Raw genomic sequence first — 27,287 nt, 5'->3', positions numbered from 1 at the left:
TTCTGGGACCTAATCAGTTGTTAGTAACTAAAGGTCCAACTTTGCTGACTAGCCCTGTGAATGTTCATGAAGCAGGGAGAAGATGCTAGTGTTGTAACCAGTCTCTTCTCCATTGGTGGAAATAAGGGATAGATGTAAGCTTTGGAATCACACAAATTTAGATTTGAAATTTGACTCCATCCTTAACTATGTTATCGATAAAATTCCATTTTTTTCCCCTAAAGGTCAATTTCTCACTTAAAAATCCAATTAGTTTGTGTTCTAGTTTTCTATCTGGCAATGCACTTCTGCTAGACAGCCTTCCCTGCAAAGCAGGGTTAGTTGTACCTCACTGTGTTTTCATATATTCTAGTGTATATATGTCTATAATCCACTTTGACAAAAATCATATTCTAATATTTAAGCAACAAATATGTAGTGATAACATAACTTTAGTCTGTGTAAGTTCCTGATGAAACAAAGTATAAATAGACCCACTCCCATGTTCTACTAGGGGAGGAAGACACATGGCATAGATGTTTTTCTTCTTCATCTTTGTTTCCCTGGAATAGAAGAAGCACCCAATAAATATGTATTAAGTGAAAAATTGCCATAGGTTTGGTAAGTACAATGGCAGAATTGTACACATAGTCATATAGCGGCACAAGGAGAGTTAAATAACTGTGCTGATGAGTGAAGTATGAAGGCTAAGGGAGGAAGGGACAGTTGAGATGAATTACAAAATGGCATACAGCAGAGGGAACAGCAGGAGCCCGGAGGCAAGAAGGAGTTCTATGTTTCAGCAACATTTCAGGCTTAGACAGTTGCCTGGTCATATTTACATTGGCATTGTATCATTGTTGGCTATGTGAAGAATAAAACAAGGAGAAAGTCTGCTTTAAAAACTGTCAATGAGACTGTTCCATTGATCTTCCAAGAGATAATGAGGAAAACTGATGAAATCTCAAGGGAGAGTGGAGAGGTGAGACTAAGAAGTTGCTGTGAAAAGTGAACAAGCAGGAAGAGTAAAAGATGAGGGTCCTGCTCATAAGATTGAAGAGATAGTTACCAGCTGAGTACAGGAAAATAGGATTGAAGACAGGAGTCAAAGGGGACATTACACTTGTTGACTGAAAATTCAAGTATATTCAAAGCATGGAGAAGATGAGAGAGAGAGAGAGAGTGGAGCTGGCATGTGAGATTTGAGTCTTCGGTGTACTGCTGAGGGCATGAGAATGGCTGAATGGGTTGACCCAGAGAAAACCTGGAAGATCAAGAGCTTTCCACTGTCTTCCGATGAAACTTTAGTGCCTGACCTACCAGTTCTTGTCTTACTTGACCTTCCTATTCCATGGACAATGCTATCACTCCCTCCTAAGAACTTCTCTCTCTCCATTTCTATGAATAATTTTTTCTAAATAGAGTTCTGACTTCTGTCTATCATGGTTCTCCAGGCCTGGGCCCTGTTGGCCTCAGCCCTGCTCCACATCTCAGAGACAGAATTTCTCTGTAGGCAGTGCTTCACTGGTGATGACAGAAGCAGCCATTATTAATGTTGATGAGTTTAATTGCAACAACAAAAAAGAAGCTATGTTCCTGTTAGAGACCACTGAAACACAAAAAAGACTCCATTGAAAGTAGGGGAATGAAATTCTATGTAACTAAATGGAAGGAGACCCTCATTGTTATACAAAATTACATATAAGAGCTTGTGAGGGGAAAGGAAAAAAAAGGGAGAGAAATTACAGCAGATAGGATAGGGAGAGAAGATGGGAGGGGAGGGGAGGGGGGAGGTAGAGGATAGGAAAGGCAGCAGAATACAACAGTTACTAATATGGCATTATGTAAAAATGTGGATGTGTAACCGATGTGATTCTGCAATCTGTATATGGGGTAAAAATGGGAGTTCATAACCCACTTGAATCTAAAGTATGAAATATGATATGCCAAGAGCTATGTGATGTTCTGGACAACCAATAAAAAATAAAATAAAAATAAAAAATTAAAAAATTAAAAATTAAAAAAACAAAAGCCTGTATTGCCATCTCTAAAGAAGGGAGAAAAAATCTTTAGTTCAACTATTTAAAAATTTGAGGAAAACAGAAAACTTCATGCTCTGAGCCACAAATATCATGCACATATCCCCAAATGAAAACTCAAATACAAAGCCACTTTGTTACCAGAAACACAAGAAGCAGTACAATCATTCTAAAGGGAGAATAAAGGTGTTTCCTCTAATATCTGACTGGTCAAGACTTGACTCAGTGCTGTTTTGAGTTTCATTATGGAGACAAGAAATTGCCTCTTTGCATAGAAAGGATAAATATCTCTAGGAATTTATTAAAATTTAATTTTCACATAAATTTTGGAAGAATAAGTGCATGCAAAAGACTTTCTCTCATTAGGTAGCACTGTTAATGCAGAAATAAAGATAATTAACTTTCTGGAATTTGGGACTCTCACTTCTCAATTTATAGAGAAAAGGACAACTTTTCGGTGCTCTTTGTGATGTTGCAGCTCATGATAATCACTGCCATTGGTTAAAGGTTTACATTTTGCCCCATCCTCACAAACATCATGTTATTTAATTTCAAACAGTAAGAACTGCCACAAGGTCGTCAGTAGACAAAAAGTATAGGCGGGTGAAACAACACTGCAAGGTAGAAGCTGTCTTCTCCATTTTACCCAGGGCAGAGCCTGATGCTGGAACCTTTTCCAAGCTGGAATTTAAGTTCAAGACTGCCTGAATCCAAGGCTTCAGCACTTTCCAGACACCAAACATTTAGCTTCCAGCAGCTCTCTGTCTCTATAATTAAAGGCTTTTTTGGAAATTTGGAGCTGAACTTTGAAATTAAATAATACTTGTAATAAAATTTCTTGTAAGCAAGAAATGTCAGTTTATATATTCATATCTTTTGCTTTTTTTCTTTCCATAATTTCTTCACACCTGAGCAACTACTACCTCTGAAGTCTAGTCCAAGACCTCATAAAAGTTTCTACCACAGTACTTCTAAAAATAGAATAGATTGAACATTTTTTGAATCTTCACAATTCAGATAAATTTTGCATTTGGTTCCACAACATATTCATGTTTCTTTTTGAGAAATTTTGAAGTTAATGGACATTTTAAAAACATACAGCACATACTTCTCCTAGTAGATCCTGACTTATGGCCTCTTACAGCTCTACTAAATTTTGGAAGCAAATGTTCACATGATGAATTTTACCTAGGACAATTGATGAGTTCTATGCAAGGTCAGACTCATAAGCATTGTGAAATGATGTTATGTTTCAGTAAAAAAGCAGAGAATGGCCTGACTCTTTGATCAAGATTGGGACCTACTTCAGGCAGCAATTTGGAATTACTTCTAGAATGAAATCAGCCTTTAGGGAATTGATAGAGAATCATTTCACTAGAGTCTAACAAGCTGACAAGCCACATACAAAGAACTGAGTCCCAAAATGAACAACATTAGAACATGTAATTATCAGAAAACTAGTCCAAGAAACAGCAAAAAAAAAAATCAAGAAGCAGAAATTGACACACCTTGATGAAGATACATTTTGACTTTTTATGTCATTTAATTTGCTTAAATGATCATTTATGTTTTTCTTGAGCATTGAACATTTACTTTGATCAGTATCTCATGGGTCATTTTCCAAGGAAGTGTCATAATATGGTCAGATTTGTTCAGATCTACCAAAGGGTTAATCTTAGGTATTTTTCTTTTCTAGTCCAATTCTCTTTTTTATTTTCATTTATATATTATTATTTATTTATTTTTATAAAGCATTATGTCAATATTTTATCTTCATATTTGTCTCATATAATCCCTCTTCCAGCAGTACTTTTTTTCAACTATTTTAGTTGTCACTTCTTATAATTTCTTCTTTATTTCCAAAGAATGTATGTGAAGTTATAGTTTTTAAGTCAATTTCAGACATTGTTTATTTATTTCATATCATGAAAACTGAAAAATTGGATCACCATCCAACCATCATCACTCTTTCTCCTCATCTTCCCCATATACTTACAATTTTTTTGGTTAAACTGCAGTCAATCACTAATAATGTATAATGTGGATCTTGTTTTCATTCATGAAAGTTTTGTTTTGTTTTGTTTTGTTTTTTTGTGTGTGTGTGTGTGATTCTGGGGTCGAACCCAAGGCCTCACACATGCCAGGCAAGCACTCTGCCACTGAGCTACTTTCATTTTTAATGTAGTTTTCTATATATTTACTTTAATTTTCCCCAAGTGCTCAAATAGCTCTGTCAAATGCCTGTCAATTCTATTTCCAAATCTAAAGCATATCAAATAAATTGCTAAGTATACAGTTTATTCTAGAGAAACTTACTCCTGTGTCCTGTATAGCCAACTCCTTTCTGGGGAGATTGCTCCCTCAATGTGATGCACACCTGGATTTATGTCTTCCTCCTTTTAACTTACTTTCACATCCTCTTGAAGAAACTTGGGAATCATCTGGGCCCTATTTTGTTCCTTAGCCTGACATCAAGACATCAAACAGATAACAAAATTCAATAAATTTTGTTTCCCAAACACCTCTCCAATCTGTGTCCTTGTTTCATCTTCAAGGTCATTACTCTGGGCCAGGTTGTCATTAGCTCTCACAGATTCCCTCAAGCACAGTGTACCTGTTCTCTCTGCCTTTGGGTTTCCCTGTTCACAATCTATTCTTAGTGCAACTAGAACTATCTTTTAAAAATACATATTTGATATTAATGTTACCCAGATAAAGCTTTAAATGGACTTCTACAGATTTGGGGATAAAATTCAAACTCCCTTTTAGCAAAGATTGGGGATAAAGTTCAAACTCCCTAGTTTAGCAAAATCCTCATAACTCCTCCAGCCTCATTTCTCCCATTCTCTTGCTTGCATTATATATTTAAGTAATAATGAAGATTTTTCAGTTCCTTAAATATGGTTCACTCATACCCTAGAAATTCTGCTCCTTCCTCTTGTGGTGAACTCTTAATCCTTGTTAAGTTTTAGTTTCAATGACATTCCTCAAGAAGGATGCTCCATTGAGTGTTTCCAAAACACCATTGTTTCTCCATCCATCATAACAGACAACATACTTGATTGCAACCATCTGTTTCTTCATGCTAAAGAGTACTCCCATCTGTTCAATTGCTATTTTCCCCATTGACTAGCAAACTACCCTGCACATAGAAGATGCTCAATTTTTAATGAAAAATTAACATGTATCCATATTAGATTGTAAAATTCAATTTTCTACAGGATCTAAGCAGGCAATTTCAACATGGGAGCTGGCCTAGGTCAGATAAGTGACAAAATGGATTTGCTTCATCTAAAAGCCCAGCATTGCTGTTATAGCTAATGTTGTTAACAATTGGAAATATGTTTCTCACTAGATCTTTTAAGTTTTTATAAGGGAAATCATGAAACCTGCAAAAGATAAAACTTTATAAATTGGCTACTAACTCATTTCAAAAGATTTTGTATGGTCAAACTGTTAATAAATGAGTGAGAGAAAAAAACAATGAAGAGCTATTAAAACCACAGGGAGCCTTATCTGACAGACACGCACTGGCTGATGTGGGCGTCTGTGTCAAAATCTTCCCTGGCCTTAAAATTTTATCTCTTGTAACCAAGTCTCCAGAACCCTCCCTTTTCACTGAAAACCATGTCACAACCCCCACCATCCTGACAGCCCAAACATCAAGACCCTCACAAAGGAAACTTGGCAGAGGCTATTCAAAGGATAATAAATTAAGGGGATAAGAAATTGAGGAAAACGCAGAGGGGACTCAATTTCTTTAAAATCTCTAATTCTGTGAGCAGCACACCATCCTTTCTCAGAGGTGGCTCATGCAGTTCCTTTACTGTTAGTCAAAGTCAAGAGTTAGCCCTGGGTGGTGCTCTCTGGAAACTTCCCTGGGACTCCCAATAAAACAGGAGGGAGGAAGGACATGCTGTCTTTCTCTCTGAGAGGACCCACTCTCTCCCTTGAGAGTATCCCCCTTTCCCCTTTCCTATCCCTTTTAACAAAGTCATGCCTGTTTTCCTGAGTTACATATCTGAAACCTTTCTGGCCTGATCACAGGAACTGGAAGAACAGGATCTCTGCACTGCCTGTTTCACGGAAGGTGCATGACCTGTAACAAAACAAGGACTGGCTACATGTTTCTGATCTCTGAATGGATTAGATTTGTATTGCTATTCTCCACACAGTGATGTTCAGACCTAGATTTCTCACTGTGGTTTGCAAACTTCGTGAAAATGCTGGATTGATTATCTCATATTTTGCATCTAAAATAGAATTTGTTATATTTCTTTACACAACAGTCCCTTTCAATATTTAATAGTATAATTCTCCCAGTTCTCAAGGATGAAAATCTTATCCTTGATTCTGTTTTTCCACAAGTCTATTCAAATGTTACTTTCCAGAAGATAAAGTAAAAACATGGCTAATCTGACATGATGAAGATTTGGGTCTACTTTTTCTTCTATTAGACACAGGGTCTATGGTTTAATTCCTAGGTACTTGATCCACTTCTAGTTGAGTTTTGTGCATGGTGAGAGAGGGGTTTAATTTCATTTTGTTGCATATAGATTTCCAGTTTCCATAACACCATTTGCTGAAGAGGCTACCTTTCCCCCAATGTACATTTTGGCAGCTTTGTCTAATATAAGATAACTGTAATTATGTGGGTTAGCCTCTGTGTCCTCTATTCCATGTGTACCATTGGTCTACCAGTCGATTTTGGTTCTAATACCATGCTATTTTTGTTACTATTGCTCTTTGGTATAGTTTAAGTTCTGGTATAGTGATGCCACCTGCTTTACTCTTCTTGCTAAGGATTGCTTTAGTTATTCTGGGCCTTTTATTTTTCCAGATGAATTTCATGACTGCATTTTCTATTTCTAAGAATGCAAAAGGCTAAACACCAAACAAACAAACAAACAAACAAACAAAAAACCTCAATAACCCAATTAATAAATGGGACAAGGAACTGAACAGACACTTCTCAGAAGAGAATATACAATCAACAAATATGTGAAACAAATATGTGAAACAATTATTGATCTCTAGCACTTAGAGAAATGCAAGTCAAAACTACTCTAAGATTTTATGTCATTCCAGTCAGAATGACAGCTATTAAGAATACAAACAACAAAAAGTTTTGGCAAAGATGTGGGGAAAAAAATCACACTCACATTGTTGGTGGGACTGCAAATTGGTGCAGCCATTATGGAAAGCAGTATGGAGAGTCCTTGGAAAACTGGGAATAGAATCATCATTTGACCCAGCTATCCTACTCCTTGGTTTATACCCAAAGGACTTTAAAACAGCATACTATTGGAACAGAGCCACATCAATATTTATAGAAGCACAATTCACAAGAGCTAAACTGTGGAACCAACCTAGATGCCTTTCCATAGAGGAATGTATAAAGAAAATGTGGCATATATACACAATGGAATATTAAATAAAAGAGAATAAGATCATGGCATTTTCAGGTAAATGGATGGAGTTGGAGAATATAATGCTAAGTGAAGTTAGCCAATCCCAAAAAACCAAATGCCAAATGTTTTCTCTGATATAATGAGGCTGATTCATAGTGGGGTTGGAAGGGAGAGCATGGGAGGATTAGATAAACTCTAATAGAGCAGAGGGGTTGGAGGGGAAAGAAAGGGGTAGGGGCGTAGAAAAGACAGTAGAATGAGATGGACATCATTACCCTAAGTACATGTAGGAAGACACAGATGGTGTGAATATACTTTTTATACAACCAGAGATATGAAAAAGTGTACTCTATATGTGTAATATGAATTGTAATGCATTCTGCTGTCATATATAACAAGGTAGAATAAAAAATAAATTAAAAAAATAATTTCATATTATTGTTTTGCCTGAGTTCTTCAATGCCACTTAGAAGAACATTTTAAGACTTTCTGTAGCTCAGCTGAACTCATATGATGGCCCACTACCTCTCCCATCGACCTCTCCTGCTGTCAAATACCACCACTCCTTACTCTATACATGCTTGCTTCCTTTCATTTCTTTGTGTGAGCCACACTCATTCCTATATAGACAGTCCCCTCTGCCTAGAATGGTCTTTCTTAGTTCTTGCATGGGTTACCCCATCCTGTAATTCAGGACACAGCATAAAGTCTCTCCTTAGAGACACATTTACTGTTCTTTCAGCCTAAAGAAGCCTCCCAGCAATTCCTCTATTTTCATCAAATAGCATTTGATATTACCTAAAATTTTCCTTTGAAACTATTTATTTGCATTCTTCTTTTGAAGTTAAGTAGATTCTATAAGAATAGGAACATGCTGGTCTTGCTCAATAATGTGTTGCTGGCACCTAGAGTGCTGTTTACATATAACCAGAATCCAAGAAATGTTTGCTGAATGAATGAACAAATCAACTGATATATTGCATCCAATGTCTGGGGAATCTTCTACCATTAAAAAAAGGTAATAAAAATCAGCTAGTAGGTTGTGTTAATCAGATTTCAATGAGATTTTTAAATTCAGAAATCTGAATTTAAAAAACCCAACACTTTCCACATAAAACAATGTTTTTGCTAATCTGTCCTTCATATCATTCTTCCATAGGACTCAAGAGAGTCCTTTTACAATATATGTTTATTGAAAAAATTCCTGTTCATTTAAAAGCCAAAATAATTACCTTAAAAGAACGTACTGGAAAATGATGCTCCAGGGAAGGAATTAAAAACAAAGTCAAATTTTTATTATTAATGTATCACTTACACATATATCTGAAACAGTTTTATTCTGGATGTGGTTGCACATAATCAGATGAATTCTACACTTTGAGCACTGGAAGACAGAATAATGTCCCCTAGATTTGAAAGAATTGAAAAAGGTCATTTTTCACTTTTATTTAAACCCAGGATCTAAGGAGAGGCCTCCAGAGATCATATGTGGAGCTAAATTGGAGCTAAATGCCAAAGTTGTGAACCATTCCATGTTAATGGAAGCCAGATACTTAAAAGAATAATTGTTAACATGAAATTATACAATGAGGCAACTTTATTGATCAAGTAGCAGTTTTTTTATGCTCTACATTTGTAAATTTAGGTCATATTTAATAGAGCAATCTATTTTGTATTTCTCAATCATGACAATTGTTTAATCAGCAACTATAGGGATATGAGTAGCTTTTTTCACTTCCAAAAGATTTCCTTTCAGTGGTAGGAAAAAATAAAATGATCAATGATCATTCAAGTTTTGATGAACTAAAATCATAACTATGAATTAGCATCTCAAAATTAGTCACCCCCGAACTTTCTTCCGTGAATCCTTTGATCTCATTAGATTTCTCATAAAATAAACCAGTGTCTTTAATTTCAAATAAACTCATTTAAAGATATAATCAAAAGATGGACTTAGGCAAATAACTTAAGCAGCAAATATTACTAAATGAAAAGAAGAACCAAAACAAACAAACAAAAAAAGAGAATATATGTGATATGTAGAATATTGGTGGACTCCTCTTCTTTTGTTTGTTTCTTTGTTTGCTTCTCTAACAACTATTCCCCTAATCCCATGAGAACCTTGATCTTCCTCTTAGGGCCTCTCTCACTGAGTATTATTTGTGGCTACAGATGAAATTTGAATCTGAACAAATGTCACAGGTAAGTGGGGGGCTATGGAGGTTGCCATCCTCACAACAGCCACAGTGTAGGGTTCAAATTGTCACCGTGCTACAAATTCTGAGCAGCAGTCTAGGACTTTTAAAGTGTTCCCCATTGTATATCATTCAGTATATCATTTAGCTCTCACCACAATCCAAGGAGAGGCAGGAACAAATTTATTAACATCTTCTGCTGATGATAGAGCTAAGGCTTCAAGGAGAAGACCTGTCCAGAGCCACATGACTAATTAGTGGCAGACTGTTTTGTTAAGCTGAGGTCCTTTCTTATAGAAATCTTTACATCGTACTATAGTACTTCTGTAACCAGTAATTATTGTCACTGTGGTGCTTGTCACAGCATTTCCTTCTATTGTTCTTTTTTTTTTTTTCCTCTTGGATTTTTAAAAGAAGCTAAAACCAAGGAATCATAGAACATTCAATGTGGAAGAATTTTAGGGGACTATTTCCCCCTCCACTCCCATACATTTCATGACACTCTTCCTTTGATTGCCTCTAGTGTCAGAGAGCACATTTCTGTATTTGAGAAAATATCATGTGGCACATTTTCCTAGAATGTTCTTTCTTTTTATATGAATAAGGTACATGGAATCTGAGAGAAAGAAGAAAATGGGAAGAGTGTATGATATAAAGTCCTGGACTATGAAAGAGCCACAAAAACTATCCTTTCTTTTCCCATTGCTCAGGATAGGCAGCAAATTTTTTTAGAAAAATTGTTTTCAATGAAAGTTATCTTTTTTGTGATTTATGTGAATGTAGATACAGTCCAACTTTTCCTTTACTTCCTCACTTCTAATCCCTGTCAAAGATCTGACTCTTGGTAAAATAACAGCACATGAGAGGAAGCTTCTTATGCTAATGTTTTATATTAATGCAAAGTGTTTTGGCAGTGTCTTAACACAGGTTAACACAGTCTAATTATACTAGGCATCTCCTAGGGACACCCAAGTCTGAAACTTTGTTGGAAGCAAATCCATGGTGGTGGTGGGTATTGTTATTTTTGTGTAAAATAAAAGGGAAAATATTCTCAGGTGGTGTCTAAGCAGACATATGAAGGAACTAGCTGTAGGGTAAGCAAGCCCCGCAGTAGAAAAACCACTGACAGTCTCTAAGAAGAAACCTTGGTTGACCTGAGCATAAGGCTCAGCCTGAACAACTCCAACCCAGCTGTCACAACTACTTGTTGGTCATTACCTGGGAGCTGTATTTCACCCATTGCCTGCTGCCATAATTCAGATTCACTCTTGTTCATTTATTTTCTGAAGAGTTAGTGATTTCTTTCATTTCCTGGGTCAGTGACTACAATCGGGCCATGACAAAATTTTCACCAGTTTAAAACATCCCTTTAGGATAAATCCCTGACTTCTGAGTGTTGGATGATCAGTGCTTCAGCTACACAGCTGCACACAGTGACCAACAGGGAGCTACAAGCCTCATGCAACTCTTTGCCAGCAACCCTCCCTGGACCTGGCTTCCCAGAGTCTCTTTTCTTCTTAACAGAAGCAACTGTAGATATGAAGGCTTATTTTTTTCTTGCATCTCACTTTACTGACAATATTCTATATTGAATGTTAATTCAATGTTGCTAATGGTGTTAAAATTTTACTTTCATTTTTTCCTATATACTTATGAAATTGAATTTCAACAATTCCTTAATTAAAGCAAAATGCTGCAGTAAATTGGATTCTGGAGCTCAACTTTGTGTATTATAGCTACGTAGTCCTAAAGTGATAGGCAGTATTATGAAAAAAGTTGCACATGTGTGTTAGGAAAGAAGTAAAATTTTGTAATCTTTATGCATTTCAAAAAGTATATATTTTATTTAAAAAAGTGGCTATATGTTATGTCCACATAAATGATTATTATTTGGCAATCAAAAGTAATAAAGTCCTGATACAATATAGAACTTTGAAAAGATAATCAGTGAAGAAGCACTCACAAAAAACCCCAGACTTTATGATTCTGTTTATATAAAATGCCTAAAAATATGTAAATTCCTGGGGGAAGAAGTTGGCAAAGGCTAAGAGAAGCAGGAGCATGAAGTGACTGCTAAGAGGTAATTGGGGTTTTTGAGGGGATGATAAAAATATTCTAGAATTACACAGTGATGACGATTGTGTAGTTCAATGAATATAATAGAATCACCGAACTTTTTAAAGATGTATTTGATGGTATGTAAATTATATCTCATTAAAACTCCTGTTTAAAAAAAACCAGTAAGTTTACTGCCTCTTTTCTTGTGAAAGGATATAATTTATTTTGTGCTTGTGAGTGTTTTCCATACCGGACAGTTGAAGTATTGTTTTTAAACTAAAATAATGAAAATCACACACGAGAGCTGAAAAATATTTCCTTAGTAAAAGAAGGAAAGTGACATCTTCCACATTTTTCTGGATTTTGAAATTCAGACACTTGGGATTAACTGATTTCGGTAACGCTGGGTAAAGCATTTTAAAGATACCATCAATGTGCCTGGAGAGAAAATTAGCAGTTTTTAAGAGATACAGAGCTTAATATTCAAATTAATATTTGTTTGATTCTCCTGCTAATTATTTTAAAATATCTGTGTGACTTCCCTATGTCTCACTAGTTATGTGCGCATTCTGAAGGTTTTCATAGCACTCTGACAGAAGTGAAACCTTACCCCCTCTGATATAGAAAACAGTTGATCTGAAGCTTAAATGTGCAATGGTCAAGACCTTAAATCTCAAATATCTGGGAAGGTAGGAAATATGCAGAATTAATTTTGAAAGCACAACATAGTAATTTGCTATCTCCTTTTCTAATGTTCATTGAGCAAACAGGTTTTTATAAGCCATAGAAACAGATCCAAATCAATTTAGATGCTACATTCCTCTTACCTATGTATTCTTTGGCTGCATCAGCATAATAACATTTCCAAACTTTACCTCTATGTACAGAGTTGCTATGACTTCAAGGGAACTACAAGTAATTCTTAGGCAAGGGCCAGTGGTATGTTTGTACTACCCCTTTGCTTTTAATGTTTAATATTTGTTTCTCTGAAAATTGCTCTTCCTTTCTCTTGATTGTGTTTTGTCCTCTGGTTTTCACTGTCAAGTCTAGGAGAATGAACCTTAAACATCTGTGTCTAACTCTGACCTTTCTTCTGAATTATACTACATCTTGTTCATTGAGATTTGGGTACATTGTTTCAGTTTTTTATTCAATAAATCAGTATCTAAAAACAGGCAGAACTAGAATTATGTCCAGAGGAAAAAAAATCAAGATGATTAAGAGTCTATAAAGCATGGTCTTAAAAAATGGTCCAAGAAACTTGAAAATTTGTCTTGGAAACAAGAAACGCACGGCAAAGTCAGGAATTCCTTTTATGCCCTTGAAGAATCAAGTTACTGCTTCTGGACACATATTTCCTTGTGCAGGGAAGGCATGCCTTAAATGATCTTTGCATCTACCTGAGCTACTAGCTAAGTGTTGGATGGATGGATAAATGGATGGAGAGAAGAAAACATCACAGATATACTGCAGAACTTTCTAAACACAACAACTTCCCAACGATACAACTGTCTACCCTTAAATTAATGATTTCTTCCATTCAAATAAATATTTTTGAAGAGGTTCCATGACTTGAAAAACAGATAATAAGTCAGCATTTTTGCACGGGGTTGAAAATTCAACTAGTTTTTAACTATGGGATCCTAAAGAGCAGTGGTCCCTGCCAACACAAAGCAAGACTGTTAAGTTATCCACCAAAATTTTGATTTGTTGTTACTATGACATAACCTCTCCTCTCCTAACTAATACAAAGACTTTTGGTGAGAATTTTTTGATGGGACTTTGATATGCCAAGGGGAGTCATTTAACTTTTACAGTCTTGACTTACCTATTAGTAATAATTGAGGGCTGAATTAGATAATCTTTGAGGTTGCATTTGCTCAATCATGATGCAATATTGTGATACTGTGAGTCAGGGAAATCCTATGAGGAAGCTGTAGTGTCATCACAGATATGCTACATAGTTGTTTTGGGTTACAAAACAAATACACAACCATCACCTATGGAATTGTTTTCCTAGAATCGGTCTTTGGAGTTTTTGTAGAAAGATGAGGTCACACCACATGTTTTGTTGGATAGTCAATACCTAGAACTATCCTGAGATGTTACAAAATATAACTTTTGCTTGACTGAGGGTAATGACCATGGAGATCTTATTTTTCCTGTGATAGGAGAATAATAAATACCAGTTATTGAAAAACTTTCTATTTCCTGGTATTCCACATGTATTATCTCATCCCTGGAGAGAAATTCCAGTCCTTCCCTCCCTCCCTCTTTTCTTCCTTTTTATTTTCCACTCGTCCTGCCTTATTCTTTCACCTATGTACATGTCTATTATTCACCAATCTTTATTCCCTTCTTTTTGGCTGTCTTTTACCTATATTTTTCTTTCTTTTCATCCCATCCCTTCCTTCCTTTCCTCCTTCCTTCTTTCATTTCTTTCATCTGTCATTCCACAAGAGATAATCCTATTTTTCCAATTTTGCTAAGGAAGAAACTGAGGCTTTTAGAAAATAAAAACCTTCCCAACCAATGGCAATGATAAAATCCAATCCCAGGTTTATCTGGGTTCAAAACTCTAATAAATCTCTAAGATATTTCTGGGATCAATTGTATATGTTCTAATGGAGAAAACTTAGGAAGTATGGTGCTTCAAATTTAGGTCCATTTTCTTTTAGATATGGTGAAATTGACTTAATTTACCAAGTTCTCTCCCCACATAATATAATTTTGGATATATATACATATATATATATATATTCCAATATTATTCATATTCTCTTTTAAAAAGTTTGTCAATTTCAAAAAATTTCTCCATATTTCTTTTCTCATATTTGTTGCCCACACCACTTCCAATGTAATACACATGAGTTGCAGTCTATTGCACTGTCTATAATTTTAAGCTCCTGATTCAAAATAACAAGCAAAGCAATATTAAATTAAAAAGTGTGTAGGTGTCTGCCTCTGAGGGAAAGGCATGCAATTTTGCATTTTTACTTTTTATTAGACAAAATTAAGCAACAGATAGAACTATTCCTAATCAAAATACTTCCTGTTCTTTCAAAGCTATTTTTGTATCTATTCTGACATACTCTTGATATATCTTTGCTAATGCCTTTAACCTTGACTTTTTGTTCTCTCTCTGTTGTATAACAGCTTATATTACAGATACATGACTAGATAGAATATTTTCTCTATAAAGTATCAGAAAGTAAAGGATAAAAACATTTATAAAAGGCAACCTTTACCATACTATATTATCACAACTTTATTACTCAACAAACATGAAATCACAATGGTGATCAGAGAAATAAATAGAAAAGATCAGAGGAATAAATAGAATGCAATAAAAGAAGATGGCACACAGAAATACAAAGTCAATCCAAATTTGAGGACTTAAATTCTCAAAGAGCTCAACACTCTTCCAAGAGTCTTTAGTGCTCTCTGCATAGCCACCAAGTAAGAGTACCTTTTCCTCCTAAAACCATCATTCTACTGGTTTGTTGGTGGTGTGTACTGTGGCACTCTCCCCAGCAGTCCTCCCTATTGTGTTGCTGCCTGGAGTCACACACCTCCACAGAGGTAGCCATCCTTATCCAATCCAATGTGGGCAATGCCAACTTTTCTTGACATCCCAGTGCAGTCTGTCATCAAATGGCAAAGGAACTGACCAGCAGTAAACTTGTAATACCACTGGGGCCAATGAAATCCAAGGGCAAGTTAGTTGAGGAATTTTGGGGGAGATACTTTCTTGTCCCTCTCAGAGAATTTCAGAACCAGATATTTCTCTTTCTGGGCCCTGAAAGAGGGAACTCAAGAACTGGTGCAACTATTCTGACAAGAGAGAAGCCACCTTCCGAGGAAAGGTAATCTCATAGGAGGGTGAACAGAAACAAATCAATTCTGGATCCTGTCCTAAGATGGACCTTCTATTTATGTGAGCTAATCAAACCTATTTCTTTCCAAAGTCAGTTTGGATTGAGTTTTCTATTACTTGGAACATTTAAAGAGGTTTAACTGATGCATCATTTCTTTTGTTTTTGTTCTTTAATTTCCTATATTTCTAATAATGCATAAATATATCCATGTATAATTATGATTATACCTCAATATATCAGATGCTGTCGAAGAATCTAATTTATAGGACTTTTTATGAAAGCAACAGAGATGAATTTAGGATCTAACAGAAACCTTAAGAGATTATGTGAGAAATATAAAAAGCACACCAAGTATAGGAGAATTAATAATTTCTCCTTAATTCTAATATTTTGGGAAATATATATAACTATTCTTGTAGCTACATTATTTTTATTTATTGCTATTTCATTGTTTTAACCAACCAAACAGACAAAATATCTTAAGATTTATCTTCCAAGCCTACTTACTCCTAGTGAGCTACATGATGTGCAAGACTCTCCGATGGCATTATTTTATTAATGCATTAAGAAAAACAATGCTGTGTGCCTCTGAAGACCTTTGGCTGTCTGAGTCCTCCCTCTTCTCTCTCCAAATGCTCATCACTCATCAACATACACTCATCATCTTAATTTTTGTATGTGTGGTTTTGGTCAAGTTCTTCCCTTACCTCTCCAAGAATGGAACTCTTCCCTACATAAGCTCTACCTCAGTATTTAGCTTTCACTTTGATTATACATTACTGAGCACGTGAATTTAATGCTTCAGTTCTTCTCTGTAATTAGGTTGTTTAATCCTCAGGAGCAGGGATTGAAATTTAGAATCGCCACTCCCCAATGCTTCAAGTATATGTAATAGAGTAGATATTAAGCAAATAATTGCCTGATTAATTAACCATGCTTTATTATTTACCTTACAAAACCTGTTTCATGGATCTAGTCAAAGATTTTAAGATAAATCAAGATTGCCCTAGGGTTGCCAGATTTAGCAAATAAAAATACAGGATACCTCCTTAAATCTGAATTTCATATAAATAAATTATTTTTTCTATAAATTTATCCCATGCAATATATGAGACATAAGTGAGGTATAAAATTACCTATTTTTAATCCAAAATTCAAATATAACTGGATAATCTCTGCTTTATTGGGCAATCCTAGATTGGTCTGACCTAAAAAAAAATATGTGCTCTTATTTTTCTAAATTAGAACAAAAGACTACATGTGTGATTTGTTAAAACTTATATGATTTTGCTAATCAAGTCCTACAGTACTCTATAAAGAAAGTTCTCCGCATTGTTCTACCATTCAGTGAAAATGCATTGATTGTGAATCCATTATGTGAAGGTCACCATGTGTGAGTGTGCACAGGGAGATGAGGTTTAGTGAGTTGATTTTCCCCACCCCAGGACTCCCTATTCTACTGGAAGAGACAGCCCATTTCAGACCAGCCTCTACTTGACATGCAATCCTGGTGAATTAATCTGTGTGGCTGACAGCTCTTTTAGGCTTGACACTATAAACTTGGAAAGATCCAAGATGACACTATAAACTTAGGTTGTCAAAAGTGAGAGATATTATTTTTGAAGTACACATTAAATAATACCTAATTTTAAAGCATTATGTAAACAACATAATTCATAATTATAATTGAAAACAATTACTCATCATTTGTCTTGATCAGCACATTGAATTTTCAGGGTTTTTTTTTAAACTTTATTTTATTAGTTCACTTTTTTTTTTTTTTAATGTGGTGCTGAGGATTGAATCCACTGCCTCATTTGTGCTAGGCAAATGCTCTACCACAAAGCCCCAGCCCCAGCCCCGAACTCTCAGATTTTGATAATGAATGAAATTTGAGTTTCTCAGGTGAAAAAAAAATCTGATTATTAAATTACTTCATGTGTGTGTGTGTTTTTTTTAAAGCATAAGCAATAGAAATGTAACATGGCATTTTTTGTCCTGTCTGCTGCATAAGTCCTTCACAGGTAAATGCCATGTTGGCTACTTAATCTAAGTGATTTATTTAGGCAGTTGTTAGGATCCACCCATTTTACCTCTCTGCTGTGGCTTTGGTTGCTCTTAGTTAATTTCTTATTCTCCATTATGGAGAGAATAGGGTAATGGGAGGCCTGGTTTTCTTCACATAGCACTGTGTCATAATGGAGGTGTGTATGTAGGCAAAGTTTGATAGCCAAAATTTTTAGCAACTATTTTTACCAGCTATATGCTACATAAATTCAGTGTTATTTTTAAAAATCAAATATTTAAAATCCAGAAACAAAAACACATTTGTTCATGACAGTGCTCTGTGTGTGTGTGTGTGTGTGTGTGTGTGTATGGGGAGTGGTGGGGAAGAGAGAGAAAGAGAAACCTTTCTCAGACTTAAAAATATAGCTCAAGGTTTTAAAACAACATTGCTTTAATGTAAACATACCAATTTTCAGTTCTAGAATAGAATATGTAGTTTCTTTTCTAAACAAGCCGTTGATCTCAACCCTTTGATCTGTATTTTAAAGAGCACTTTGAAATAAGAAGGTGTGACCCATAAAATGATGACTTTTGTGTAGTTCAGTTTATTATTAATTCATCACCTGAAATTACACAGAGTGGTATTAAAATGTAACAAGAATATGGGGGGAAATTAAATCAGTCCCCAACATTTGTTAATTACCCAGACAGAACGCTACAGTTAACACTGTCATTATGCTAAATCCTTCAAAATTATGAAATTCTCATTTACAATCTATGTTTTATGTTGTCAAAAATTACCTTGGGTAGCTCTTCAATTTGATTGGCATCTAGATAAAGCTCCTCTAATGTCCGCTCAAAGTTAAAGACCTCCTTTGGCACCTGCTGAAGGCTGCAGTGGGAGTAATCTAAAACTGAGATGATTTCTTCTTCACCTCGGAAACATCGGCACGGCACCAGACGGCCGATGATTTTCCGTTTGGTGGTCATCTCCAGGCACTGCACTAGAAAGAAACAGAAAAAATAAACAAACTGCTTAATCAACTGCTTTTCAAGGGCTTTCTTAGAGCTTATTTAGGACTCTTTTGGGCACGTATTTTGTAATTATACTTTACATTTTATATAGGACATGCACATGCAATTTACTACAAAAAAAAATGAGAAAAGAAATCTCTGAAATTGGAAAAGACACTTCTCTCATTTCTACAAAAACATTCAAGTTTCACCCAGGGTCTTCTTTTTTGATCCACAGATTTATTCCATCTGTGAACAGGTTTTTACTGAATAAACTAGACATTGGAAATACGTGATGAGTTGAACAGTTTGTTTTTGTGCAGTATGTGATCAATTAGATTACAGATTAGACATGGAACTCCTTATTTACTTCAGAATGTTAGCCTGTCTTTAGGAATCCTGTGATTTGAGTGGGAGAAAAGAGCCTGCAATCGTGGTACACATTCATGTGACATCTTGGGCATGTCCTTTTCCTATTCCTCTAGATTACCATGGCCAAATGCCATGAATTTGGCACAGACTTGTGTCATGGATCCTTCAATATTTACTCTATTGCTTTTCAGGTCATTTTCTTCTAGACTTTAAGCTCTTAAGGGCTGGGACTGTTCGGTTCATCTTTGTGTTTGTCACAGTGCCTGACATATAGTTGACATTCACTAAGGACTGTAGAATAAACAAATGAATGTGCTGGTGAATAAATTAATGTATCTGGGACTCTCAGGATCACATCAGCTACTGATAATTTTCTTGAGACTTCTCATTCTAACTCAAAGATCGTGATCTCTGTGATTGTGTCCCCAGGAAGAATAGGCACATAGCTCCTGACTGTGCATGCCGTTTCTCCATGGAGTAGATGGTGTCTTTAAGGAGATCTTGTCTTACTTATTTTTCAATTCACAGTACACAGCACTTGGCCAACTATAGAATCAGCATTGAATGAACATTAATCTGAAATTTGCATTCAATTTGTAAATTTATTTTTAATTAGAATACAAATTTATTTTTAATTAGAAAATAAATTTAACGCTGAACTAGAAATTAGTGAGATCTTATAAATATGAAATAAAAACTATATAGCATTTTGCTTTTGAAATTGCTTAGCTAAAGTCAAATTTTGAGGCAACCAGGTAGAGTATACTTAAAAGCTATAGAAGATTCAGTTCAAAGTCATCCTTATTCCTCTTTAACTTCTGACATTAGTGAAAAGATAATGTGGGAACAGGTTTATGGGTGAGCACTTATAGATGGCTGTTTACACATGGTGATTATAGAAAGTTTACTAAAAACATATAAAAGATGAATTTTTCATTAATTTGCCTGAAACTCCTACACTTCGAGATTTTACACTTTTAATATTTTATATTTTTATTGTTAATTTTATATGTACTTTACATTTTTATTTTTTAAATTAGTTTGTAATAATTATATATAATCCTGAGGTTCATTTTGACATAATCATATAAACACAGAATATAATTTGCTGTTTTACTCCCCAGTATTTCCTCTTTCCCTCCTTTTCTCCCTCTCCCCTTCCCTTTCCTCTACTCTACTGATCTTTCTTTTATTTATTTATATTTTTTTTAAAAATTAGTTCATTATGGATATACATGAAGGTGAAATTTAATATGGTGTATTCATATATGTGCATAGAAAACTTTGGTCAGATTGATTCTCTATCCCTCCTCCCTCTTTCTCAATTCCCTTTCTCTGCTCCACTGATTTCTCCTAAAGCATAAGAATCAATAAGTAGGACAGCATCAAATGTAAAAGTTTCTGCTCAGCAAAGAAAACCATTAAGAGCATGAAGAAAGAGACTACAGACTAGAAGATCTTTGCCAACCACTGCTCAGATAGGGGACTAGTTATCCAGAATATATCAAAATACAAAACACCAAAAACCAAATAACCCAATTAATAAATGGACAAAACAACTAAGCAAACAGTTTTCAAAAGAAGACATAAAAATGACCAAATAAATATATTAAAAAATGTTCCATATCTCTAGCTATCAGGGAAATCCAAATCAAAACTATATTGAGCTTTCATCTCACACCAGTAAAAACTGCAAATATCAGGAATACAAATACTAAACGTTGGCAAAGACATGGGAGAAAAAGGTCTACTCATACAGTGTTGATGGCACTGTAAAGTTGTACCACCACTCTGGAAAGCATTATAGAGATTCCTCAAAAAAACTAGGATTGAAACCACCATTCTACCCAGCTGTCCCACTTCTTGGTATATATTCAAAAGATCTAAAATCAACACATGATAGGGGTACAGCCACATTGATGGTTATAGCAGGGAAATTCACAATAGCCAAGTTATAGGACCAGCCCAAGTACCTGTAAACAGATGAAAGAATTACGAAAATGTGATATATACACACAATGGAGTTCTACTTATCCACAAAGAAGAATACAATTATGGCATTTGTTGATACATAGCTTGTAATTGTATAATACTTTGCAGTTTATATAGGACATGCTAAATGAAATAAGCCAGACCCAAGAAGTCAAGGGTCAAATGTTTTCTTTCAAACAATGGAAGTTAGACCAAAATAAGGAAAAAGAAAAAAGAAAAGCAGTGGGCATTTGGGGGGAGGGGAATCCCATGAAAATATAGTTTATATTTTAAGAGTCTAAATCACAAGATTTTGTAATTATTATTTTATCTGGCATTGGGAGGGGAATCCCATGAAAATATAGTTTATATTTTAAGAGTCTAAATCACAAGATTTTGTAATTATTATTTTATCTGGCCTTGTTTGATGCCTTCATGTCCCTACTTGGAGTCTAGCACATATAAGACATCCTAATGGTGCCTTAATAATTATATGAGATCTGTTAGATACCTAGTAGATGTATTTTGGAGTTTTTATTTTGTAAAGGTAAGTGATGATAGATTAGACGATTTTAGTTATGAGAATGAGGAGAAGTGATTTTTGGGAAGGTAATTAAGAAATCAAACCCACAGACTTGTGGTGGAATAGAAGGGTGGTAGAGGCAGGGAGAAGTGGAGCAGAGGAATCTATTTTAGAAGATTCCTAGGTTTTTAATTTTTTTCAATTTGAGTGAGTGCTAGCCATTCTCTCTGTCCCCAGCAGTGATGCCCTAGAACAGACCCAGGGAGCACACCTTGTCTACCTATGTGACTTAGAGCTGACTGACAAATCAACCATTCATGCTTTTTGTTGTTCAAAGCCTCATTCCATCTTTTGTGCTGCACCATTGGCTTTTTTTTTCTTCAGTGTATTTTAATTATACAGAATAACAGGTTTCATTTTGGCATAATTGTACATGCAAATAACAAACTTTTCTCGAGATTTATTTGTTGCTGTCGCTGTATATTTTTTAAAACACAAACCAAGTGGAATAAAGAGTACCCAGACCTGCCCCTGAACCATTGGGTCAATGCCCAGGGTCCACCAAACCTTTTGAAACTTAATTCACTTAGCCTACTTTCACTTTCGTCCCAGAATGTAAGCTCTTATAGTCATCTTCTCTCCCCACAATGTGCTGAACTATTCCCCCTATCCCAACTCTTCTGTCTCTTTCCTCTGAACTCAGAGTTTCCTTTACATCATCAGCTACATCTTCACTGAGCCTCAACCCTCTCAAGGAATACTTCCCCTCCCTCTCCTTGTTGACTCAACTATAACTTGGTTTTCCCTAGGGTCAACATTCAATCTTACAGCCTTTAAAAGTAGAGCATGATGATTTTATCACGCCACACACTAATCCACTGCTGAGTTAGAAGGATGGATTACTCTCCACCCTGCCCTCTAAAAACTATTGGTCTTCTCTCATCCTGTAAAACCCGTTCCTTTGACAGCTTCTTTATAGTAACATCTGTCTACTCTTTCATATACCATTTATTTATCAATTTCTTGAACACTCCTTTTCATTCATTGATGACTTTGTCATCTCATGCACAAAATATGTCTCCATTAAAATTCCATTCATTCCCAATTTATGTTCTCTATCCACACAAAATAACTTTCAATGTTTTAGGGCTCCCACCCCCTATAAATTTCTAAATAACTTGACTGTAAGTGCTAATTCTTGATTTTTAAATTACAGGTTTCTCATATCACAAGGTAGGGAGATTCTACCTTTCTTCAAGTAAATTCTGATATACTTCTTTCTACCCAAGCAAAATACATGTATAACAATTATGTTTTAAATTAATAGTACCTACTTAGTTATATACCAGTGTAATTAGACCACATTATATTTCTTGGGTATCTTTTTCATTCCTTAGAGTTTAAAAAGTGCTTTATTGTTTTCTTGCTTGGTTCTTCTATGTACATTTTTCTAATTCAGTTTCCTGAGTCTCTCCCCGCGATACAGCCAAACACATGTAATAACCATCCCCAACTCCTACCAATCCTTTGGGAACCCCAAGTCTTCCTACTCCTGTCTGGAGTGGTTGCTTTTCCAGACTATATATACAGCTGTCACCCAAACATTCTCTTCATTATCATTCCTTGAATCTTGCACTTTTTCCCTGTGTTCTGCCTTCTATTTTCTGGATTCGTATCTTTTTCTTCTCAGATTTATTCCTTCAGTTTGGCAGAATACAACATCCATTTACTTGCTGAGAAAGGATTTATAGTAGGCACATTTTTGAGGCCTTGCTCCATTGAAAATAGCTTTATTTTATCAGAGAATGATTGAAAGGTTAGCTGGATATAGACTTTTGGGTCGGAAATACTTCTTCACTAATTTGAAGGCAATTTTTATTATGTTTTCTAGCTTCTAAGAAAACTCAGTTCCATTTGATTCAAAATCCTGTTTCACACCCAATTTCCCTTCTACCAGGAATTTTTGGAATTTTATTCCATCCTCAGTGTTGAGAATTTCTGACAAGGAGGTTTGGCGTGGTTTTCTTGTTTTTGTTTTTTAAATCTATTGTCCTCATTACTTAAAAGGCTCTTTCACACCGAAAGCACTTACTGCAATTGTGTTATTATTTAATTAATAATTATTTAATTCACATTTGTTCTGTTATTATTTAATTCATAATTTCTTACTGTTTATCAAAAATTCTCTTCTATAATTGCTATTAGTTAAATGAGAGAACTATTAGACTCAGCCTAAAATTTGTTTTTCTCATAATTTCCATGTCTTTGTCTTTTTATTGTACTTTCTGGGAAATTTTCTCAATTTTATCTTCTAAATTCATATATACTAATTTACCTTTTATCCAAAAGCATATTTTACTTGGCAAGAGTCATATGTTGTTTCTTTTTTTATTATTTTTTAGTTATATATGACAGAGGAATGCATTACGATTCTTATTATACATGTAGAGCACAATTTTTCATATCTCTGGTTGTATACAAAGTATATTCACATCAGTTTGTGTCTTCATACAAGTACTTTGAATAATAGTGTCCATCACATTCCACCATCATTTCTAACCCTATTCCCCCTATTTTCTTGAATGTTCCTTTTTTTTCATAGTTGTCTATTTGTGTTTTAGGGGCCACATCTTCTTCATTTCTTCCAGAAGACACTAACTATGGACTTTTTTTTTCTTCTTCTTTTTTTTTTCCTTTCCCTCCTTCTCTCTGAATTGTTCTGAGTTCCAGTTTCTGGTTGTTTCTTTGGGTCTCATCTCTCATCACAGAGGTCTTACACAAGTATCTGATGATTCCCCCTGCTCTCCTCTAGTATTAAACTGTGATGCTCTATAAAGTTAATTGGAAGCTTTATATGCATGACGGGTTACACTACAAGATGATAAGTCTGCAAGCCAAAGAATATTCTGGAGAAGAATAGTTTGGTTTTCTGTCTGGAGCTATGTTACTTTATATAGAGATTTTTTTAGTGAATTTCCAATTTTCAACACAAAGTCTCTTTAGTTTCTTGCCTGCTATCTGGTGTCTCCAGTATTCTAAGGAGGTGGGTGAGGCAAATCAATCCCTCTCCCTTTGTGAATACTTCATAATGTGGTTAATCATGTACTTTGCATTGTGGATGTACATAAAATACATCTTTCCCCATCTTCCAAAAATAGGTTGAAGTCTCTCTTCTGCTGGTGCTTTCTATTTCTATATTTAAGAGTGTACATATGTGTATTTTTAAATTCCTTTTAGTTTAGTGGGGTCTTGATTGTAAGAATAGATAAATCAGGAAAGTAGGAGAGCAACTTCCACGTTTAAAGGCAAGTTTCCTTTTAATCTCTCTCATTTTTTTACTCCCATCTTGGTTGACCTATTAGTAAGTGTTCTGTTCTGGGCAGGGACCTACAACTTTCTTTTGGAAACTCCTCTATCCCTTGGTCTCCTGCAACATCATACCCTTCTAGAGTCAATATTCCCACTTTGGATCCTCCATTCCAATCTTTAGGAGGTGTCACTTTCTCAAGTCAGAGATTTATAGTGTTGGCTTCCCTTCTGCCCATTGCCCTTCTAATTGTACCTTCTTTACTTTTACAATCGTGTTCACCTTTCCCAACTCTCCCTTCATTTAATATAACATAAGTCAAGTGGTAAGTGGACGGCTATAAAATTTTGTCTGTAACTCAAGATTTATTTCCCTCATCATTTCAGCTTTATGTTTTAAGAACATTGCAAACATAACATGCTCAATTTTGAAGTGATGCTCTTACGGGGTGGCTAGCACACAATTAGTGTCAAGAGCTTGGATTCTGCCGCAAACTCATTGGCCGAGGGAACCTGGGCACATCATTTTACTTGTATCGGCTTCTTCATTGACAAAATAATAGATTAGATACAGAGAATTCAGAATTATAGCTTAAGGTTTAAGCACTGACTAAGTGTAAGCAATTACTGTTCTACCCAAACTTCCCCCTGCTGTGCTTCCGACCTCAGCAAATGGCTGTATATTCACCTAGCTTCTCAAGACAGAAAATGGGGCATTATATTTGACTTTTCCAGTTTCCTCACTTCTGGCATTTAACAATCACAAAGTCCTGATTATTAACCAACTTGAACATTTCATGAATCAAGTCCATTTTTCCTCATTTCAAATGCCCATGTACCTAGTTCAAACTGAACATATTTTGCGAATATATCTGTGACTACCTTTCTATTGTCCTCTTTCTATAGTGCAGAGATCTTTCAAAAACACAAATATAATTGTGTAACCCTCTTGCTCCAAACACTTCAATAACTCCTCTCTGATCTCAAGGCAAAGTCCAAATTATTTATTATGGCCTACCAAGGGTGTGATGGCCCTATTGTCTGACTCCTGCCTTCCACACTCTTACCCAGCACCTTGCCCTGCCCCTGGTCAGGTACCACTCTTCTCCCTTTTTATTTGTTTGTTTGAATTTTTAAATTATTGGTTCTTTTTAGTTATACAGGACAGTAGAGTCCATTTTGATAAAATTATAAATGCATGGACTATATCTTATTCTAATTAGGGCCCCAGTCTTGTGGATGTACATGATAGTGGGATTCACTCTTGTACACAGGAAAGTTATGTCAGATTCTTTCCACTGTCTTTCCTATCCACCCTCCCTTCCCTTCATTCCCTTTTTATCTAATCCTCTGAACTTCTATTTTCATATTCTTTGCATCTCTGTCTTCTTTTGCATTCCTAAATTACATAATCTATCTTCTAACAGGCCCTTCAGAATTATGCCTACCTCTGCAGTGGACATAAGGGTACATTTCCATTTGCTTTTTTATTTTAATTTATATTAAGTAGGAAGAACAGCTTCTCCCTACCTTCTACCCAACATGTTATACAACTATATATGTGGTTCATTTGATTTTAATTGTTTACTTGAAACCAATATTATTCACTAGGTGAATATTATATATATATATATATATATTTCATATATAGCTTATTCAGCATGTTCGTTTTTGGTGACTTGTCTAGTATTTCAAGACACTTGAAAATATTAGTTATATAAGTAAATGGATATGAGAACTCAAGAACATTCTAATTACTTTTATTCATACAGTCCTTGCAAAATTCCAAACAAATTTATAATCTATTATCTTAGTTTTTATTTCATGAGAAATAATCAGTTCATATATTATTTTTCACATTTTAGTGATAACCAAGAATTAGTGACTTTTGATGTGCATAAGGCTCTACAGAATAATTAGTAGAATCAGGCTTGAATCTCGCATCTTCTTACCCGCCAAATCACTGTGTGTTTTCACTAGCAGACTCTACATCATCCTGAGAGCAGTGTGTATAGCTCAGCATTTGAGCACTTAAAAAGATGTGAATTTATCAGCAGTTCTATCTCACCCAGAAGTGCACTCACAAGCACACATTTGACAGGTGACTTATACAAAGAATAAAGGTGCAAAGCAGAATGAGGAAGTAGCAGGAAGGGAAGTAAATTGTTCTTTTATTCAGCAATCAGTTTTAAAGAATTTTGGGGGGTATACAGAGGTAACAATACAGTGAGGTAGAATGGAGAAAATGATTTAGGAACTGACTCTAGTACAATGCAGAGGAAAGCACAGATATGTTTATATATGACACACAGGAACACAGGTTTGTTTCTCCATTGCCCGGTGTACATCATAGACAGTTTCATACCGTGTTCAGACTTTGTCTCAGGAGCAATCTGATTTCCAGTGTTACTATGTGTCTGCACACAACTAAAAGAAGATTCTTAGATTCTCAGTGTTTAAAGAGATTGAAAACAGTGAGCTGGTTGCAGTTGCACAGGCCTCTGATCCAGTGACTTTGGAGGCTAAGGCAGGAG

General features: G+C 35.3%; 1 protein-coding gene across 9 annotated transcripts in view; it reads right to left on the bottom strand.

The window, feature by feature from the left end:
- The window catches only part of Lrrc7 (leucine rich repeat containing 7), a 516,598-nt gene that overhangs the window by 308,683 nt on the left and 180,628 nt on the right, over window positions 1–27,287 (bottom strand). For all 9 annotated transcript variants that reach the window (XM_021731075.3, XM_040288837.2, XM_021731076.3 and 6 more), the window contains exon 3: window positions 18,369–18,571. In XM_021731075.3, coding sequence (XP_021586750.2) covers window positions 18,369–18,571 — 203 coding nt within the window. The remainder of the gene's footprint in view (window positions 1–18,368; window positions 18,572–27,287) is intronic.

Source organism: Ictidomys tridecemlineatus, chromosome 11 (assembly GCF_052094955.1).
Source record: "Ictidomys tridecemlineatus isolate mIctTri1 chromosome 11, mIctTri1.hap1, whole genome shotgun sequence".
Taxonomy (NCBI): Eukaryota; Metazoa; Chordata; class Mammalia; order Rodentia; family Sciuridae; genus Ictidomys; species Ictidomys tridecemlineatus.
This window is presented reverse-complemented; position numbering and strand designations above follow the sequence as displayed.